This window comes from Rutidosis leptorrhynchoides, chromosome 2 (genome assembly GCF_046630445.1).
Source record: "Rutidosis leptorrhynchoides isolate AG116_Rl617_1_P2 chromosome 2, CSIRO_AGI_Rlap_v1, whole genome shotgun sequence".
NCBI lineage: Eukaryota > Viridiplantae > Streptophyta > Magnoliopsida > Asterales > Asteraceae > Rutidosis > Rutidosis leptorrhynchoides.
In genome coordinates, this window is record NC_092334.1 from 617,221,087 (window position 1) to 617,226,044 (window position 4,958).

The 4,958-nt window shown below is 34.5% G+C and overlaps 1 protein-coding gene across 1 annotated transcript; it reads left to right on the forward strand.

Moving 5' to 3' along the window:
- The first annotated feature begins 204 nt into the window (after positions 1 to 204).
- On the forward strand, positions 205 to 2,464 carry LOC139893538 (uncharacterized). The gene is made up of 2 exons (XM_071876709.1): positions 205 to 670; positions 2,079 to 2,464. The coding sequence occupies exons 1-2, from the start codon at positions 293 to 295 to the stop codon at positions 2,250 to 2,252; spliced, it is 552 nt and encodes a 183-aa protein (XP_071732810.1). The 5' UTR covers positions 205 to 292; the 3' UTR covers positions 2,253 to 2,464.
- The last annotated feature ends 2,494 nt before the right edge of the window (positions 2,465 to 4,958 follow it).

The window sequence follows — 4,958 nt, forward strand, 5'->3', positions numbered from 1 at the left end:
TTTGTCTCAGGTACTGTAAGTTCAAAAATTGCAAACAACAAGGACTGTCACAACAAGAAAATTGTATAGGGACTGAACATCTGTGCAAACCGCTATCATGATTATATCTTTATTTTTAAGTTTTTAGGAAAAAAATAGATATAGATAAATAGTTTCTATAGAAAATATAAATAGAAACTGACCAACCCGATATGATCTTGAATCGGGTAAAAGAAATCTGGGTTCATTTCCTTATCCCCTCACTCCAACCTGATAACAGAACCCTCCCTTTCCATTTCACTCAAATTCAGCAATGTCGTGTCTCAATGGTGGCCGGATTCTATGCAACACTTCCACCATAACACCGTACACCCGCTTCCCTCTCCACCGTCCACCTCTATCTCTTCTTACCACACGAACAAAAACAAGTGTTCACATAGTTTCAGCAGCATCTAAAAAACAAGTCAGAACTGGTAAATTCGACAGTAAGAACAAAAAAGGGTCGACAAAAGAGGATGAGTCGTTTAATGAGAGTTCAATTGGGACAGTAGTTGCTGATGAGATTGAAAATTTTGATGGGTATGTTTTGCCTGATCTTCCTGGGCTTGAGAAGGATTTTTGGGAAGGACCTGAATGGGATGGTTTTGGTTTCTTTGTTGAGTATTTGTGGGCTTTCGGTATCGTTTTCGCGGTAATTGTTTATATTTATTATTTTAATCATTCTATCTTATATTATGTTATCTAGTTGTTTTGATACAAAGCTGATACTGATATGATTAGCCGGTTGTTTTGGCAAATTTGGAACTTATAACTGTTTATTAATGGGTGATTGGGTATGTGCTTATTTGGAACTCAGAACTGTTTAGAGTAATTAATCTGAAGTTAGAAGCATATCATGATTGGTTAGTGGTTGGGTCTTAATATCCTCACAAGACAAGAGGTCTTGATATGGCTTGAGAAAAGGTCGAAAACGATCACGGGATAATCTGGTTAGATCGTACATTTAAGTAATAATGACCGATAGTCTGAACATGAAAACCTTATCTAACCTGTACTTATGTGAGGCTGTTTGGTTTAGGTTATTTTCAGCTCACTGAAATTTGGAACATTTTTTATGATCAATTTCATTTAGCCATTGGACTAAGCTTGTGTTTGATAAATCTGAATGATTTAACGTTGAATGGGTCATAATCTGAATGATTTAAATATTGTGAATGAAGTTGGTTCTTGATGACAATAAGCTGTTTGATAATCAATCTAGGAACAGTATGAATGATGTAAATTTGCTTTACTAATATTTTGCATTAATAAAAAACAATATAGTTACTTAATAAGTAATTTAAATATAATTTAAAGAATACATTATATAATTTTAGGTGTTTAATGGTTAAGAGAAGAAAGTATTTCGGCTCTTGGTTCGGTACTTGAATGCTCAACCATTCACCATATGTCATTCAAATGTCATGTCAGAAACAAACTCACTGAATGTTGAATGGTTAAGCATTCGGCACTGAACCATTCAAAGGTAATCAAACCCACCAAAACATTCCACATGTAAAAAGTGTTGAGAATGGCATAGATAACTTGTTTTTTCTTTGCGTTTATCAGAACACAAAAAGAGTGCTAATTAACTCTATGACGACATGGTAAGTTTAGCGATCCTGATCATTTGATGACACATTAACAAGACTGCGTAAGTTACTCGACCTTTTAACTATATATTAACAATCAGATTACTTTAAAAACAAGTTCTTGTGAAAAGCACATCTACACACTTATATGGAATCCTTTCGAGTATTTGTATGCATGTCTGAATAAATTAGGTCTGCACTAATTGTTGAACTTGAATGCTGTTTGATCAAAATTAAGTGCTAATCGAAATATCACATAAAAAACTAGCTCTAACTTGTATGCATCAAGGCTGTCATATTAGTTGTATTAAAAAGCCAACACTTTTTGGAGTACTACAAGATATATTAACATCTCCTATTGTGGATCAGCAGAATTAATACAACATTTTTACTTTATTAGATCTCTTGTATAAATATTAAATCAAGTAATGCAAGATCAATATACGTTAAGTTGTTGTTAAATGACAGTTATTATCTAGTGGAATTGCTGTTGCAACATACAACGAAGGCGCAACAGATTTTAAAGAAACTCCAGCTTACAAGGAATCAATTCAATCAAGGGAGTTGTTAGAAGAACCCGACGCATCAAGTCCCGATATTTTTGAGTCTAACCCTACTGAAGAGGCTCCTAGTTTGGAATAACTACCGATATTTTGCACAACTTCTGCAATGAATTGCGAATGTTGTATAAGGTAATGTAAGTTGATGCCAAAAAATCATTATATTTTCTTCTTCAGTGTACAATATATAGTTGTGGAATTACAAGTTTTAGTCTTAATGATGGTGGGACAAGTCCAAAATAGTGTAAAGCAGATGAATTTCATGTTATTTCAGTATATAACCAAATTTTATAACCATGATTTTGATTTTTTTTCATACACATATTTTTTATAATGATGATACATACCCTTCTTTTGAATAATTTTTGGTCAAAAAGGTGTAACTTTGGCAGGGACACCCCGACTCTATATTTTCTTTGGAAACCCACCCCGAAAAGGTCGGATGCCGGATAATTACCTCCACCGGGTCCCCAACTATACGACGGGCCAATCATCATCCCACTGTCACAAGAGTTGCAAATTCATGTCTCGAGTGGGGATTGAACCTGCGTCATATATTGGTCAAACTTCCACATGGCGGGTCCTAGCTTTTAAGGCATCGGGTAGCACTGAGCTACTCTTACATTGGTTGCTTTTGAATCTTGAATCCAACGTAATTTGGTACGTATGCTCAAGTCAACTAAAGCTATGTTGAGATTCAAAAATGTTTATACGCAACATATTTGAATCGGTCTGTATAATACCTCAACCCATTGTTTCATAACTTATATAGTTCTTCCACAAACTATAAACTCAGAAGCAGAATTTAGCCAAAATCAGGCAAAAGAGTGTACCAAAAGTTTTATGGGTCAACTCAACTTGATCAAAATTGCCCATTTTGACTTGCTATCTACCGAGCCCCTTTAGTCACCTCTACGCCTCTACTTGATTATATTAGCCAGAGATCCATATCAGAATTGTTGTAGTCTGAGTTTTGCAATCAACACGAAAAAAAAATGTAAATGAAGTGTATAGAACATGGGCTTTCTAACTCTGAACATATCTTTTTTGGGCTTTTATTATCGGAGTTGTTTCCGTATTTAGATTTTTTTGAAACTTTTTAAGTTTCCTAACAAATTAATTAAAGGCTTATTAACCAAAACGTATTTTTACGAACTATAATGATACGCCCACACATCATCGCAAAGAGTTTTTGTGAACCTTGCAAATGCATGATTTTCCCACGTGACCGAGAAATCTTAGGCCACAACCGAGAATTTTTTGGTCAAGATCGGTAGGTCAAAACCGGACATGCAAGACCGCAAGGTTTCCTTACGAATGTCATAAATTGCATACACATGGTCACATTCGTCTCTTTCGAGTGATCAAAATGTCAGATCGAGATCAAAACTTTGAAATGTCACATTTTTTATTCTTATGTTTAGTCAGCGTTTTTTAAATCGTTTCCCCATATCCTACATTTGTTAGATTAGGTATTGTTGTTGTTATTTTTACATCGTGTATTTTCGAGTTCTGTCTATTGGCAAACCGCCACGACGCTCAGATTTAACGTTTTTCATTGTTTGACGGCTCATAACTTGTATCATATTCTCTTTTGTAATTCGTTAATTATACAACCAATATTGATTATAATCATATGAAACCACTTAATCAAAATAATAGATAACACAAATCGAAAATCAAACATTTCTATGTTGAACAGGAAAAAAACAAAAGACTCAAACAAAATGAGATCGAATTTCAAATTTTTAAGGGAGTTCGGTTTTTTGCCAACGGACAGATTCGAAAAAATACATGATTTCAAAGCAAATGGTGACTAAAAGAATCAAACGATACGATCTTTCAAAGTTTAGAGGTCACGATCTAGATCATTCGCAAAAGTCACATGCGACCTTGCGTATCTTATTCTTGGCGTTGGTTACAAGGTTACATGAACAAAAAACCGGTCGCGACTAAAAGTATCGCGGCTGAAGTTTCTGGGTCATGACCAAAAGTCATACCTTCACAAGGTTCGCAAGAACCCCTTGACTTGTGAAGGCAATTTTTACAATCATGTTTATTTGATGGTGTATCGTTATAATTTGTTTGAAAAATGAGATTGGTTTATAGCCCTTAATTAAAATACGAAATGTTCGTTTATGTACTATAAAAGAAATCAATAAAATTATTATATTTACGCTTTCTTTAGAAGGTTTTTGTAATATCGCTCAAACAGACGGTTTACGTTGTTCTGGATAAAATTGTCAGAAAGGGAGCTTAAGAGTGGTGTTTCATTTATATATAGTGTTGAGACCCAAATATACTACTTCTTTTTAGGTTACCAAGGGAACTATGACCTAAGGTTGTTCGTAAGAGCAACAATATTAGGAGACAACTCATTTGAGAAAACAGATTCTATCATAGTAGAAGGATAGCAAAGAGTAGTTTGGTAGGGTTTCTTAATTCTATTAAAGCGGAAATAAATATCCAAAGCAATAAAAAGACAGTTGTATATTGAGATAAGGCTAAAGCAAGTGCGTGATATGATTTCATTAGTTACTTGTATAAGATAGTTTCAGTGGCGTTTGTTGGAGTCTATCATATTAAGTTAATTGATTAAATTACTAAGGACACTTGTGCCTTTAACCGGAGAAGGTGATGAATCGTATGAAATAATTAGTTGAAACAGGGGTAGATCGTATACACCGAAAGTTTGCACGATTGTTGATTATAGGGAACCGTAGATAGCAGTTTAGGTCTATCAGTCAGTCAAGTCGATGAACCACAAGTTCGAGGTCTTAGGCTACAT

What these genes read in the sequence shown, in the direction of transcription:
- LOC139893538 (XM_071876709.1), top strand. Translation starts at nt 293, where the DNA reads ATGTCGTGTCTCAATGGTGGCCGGATTCTATGCAACACTTCCACCATA. An exon ending in CTTTCGGTATCGTTTTCGCG is followed by an intron (nt 671 to 2,078) that starts GTAATTGTTTAT and finishes GTTAAATGACAG; the next exon opens with TTATTATCTAGTGGAATTGC.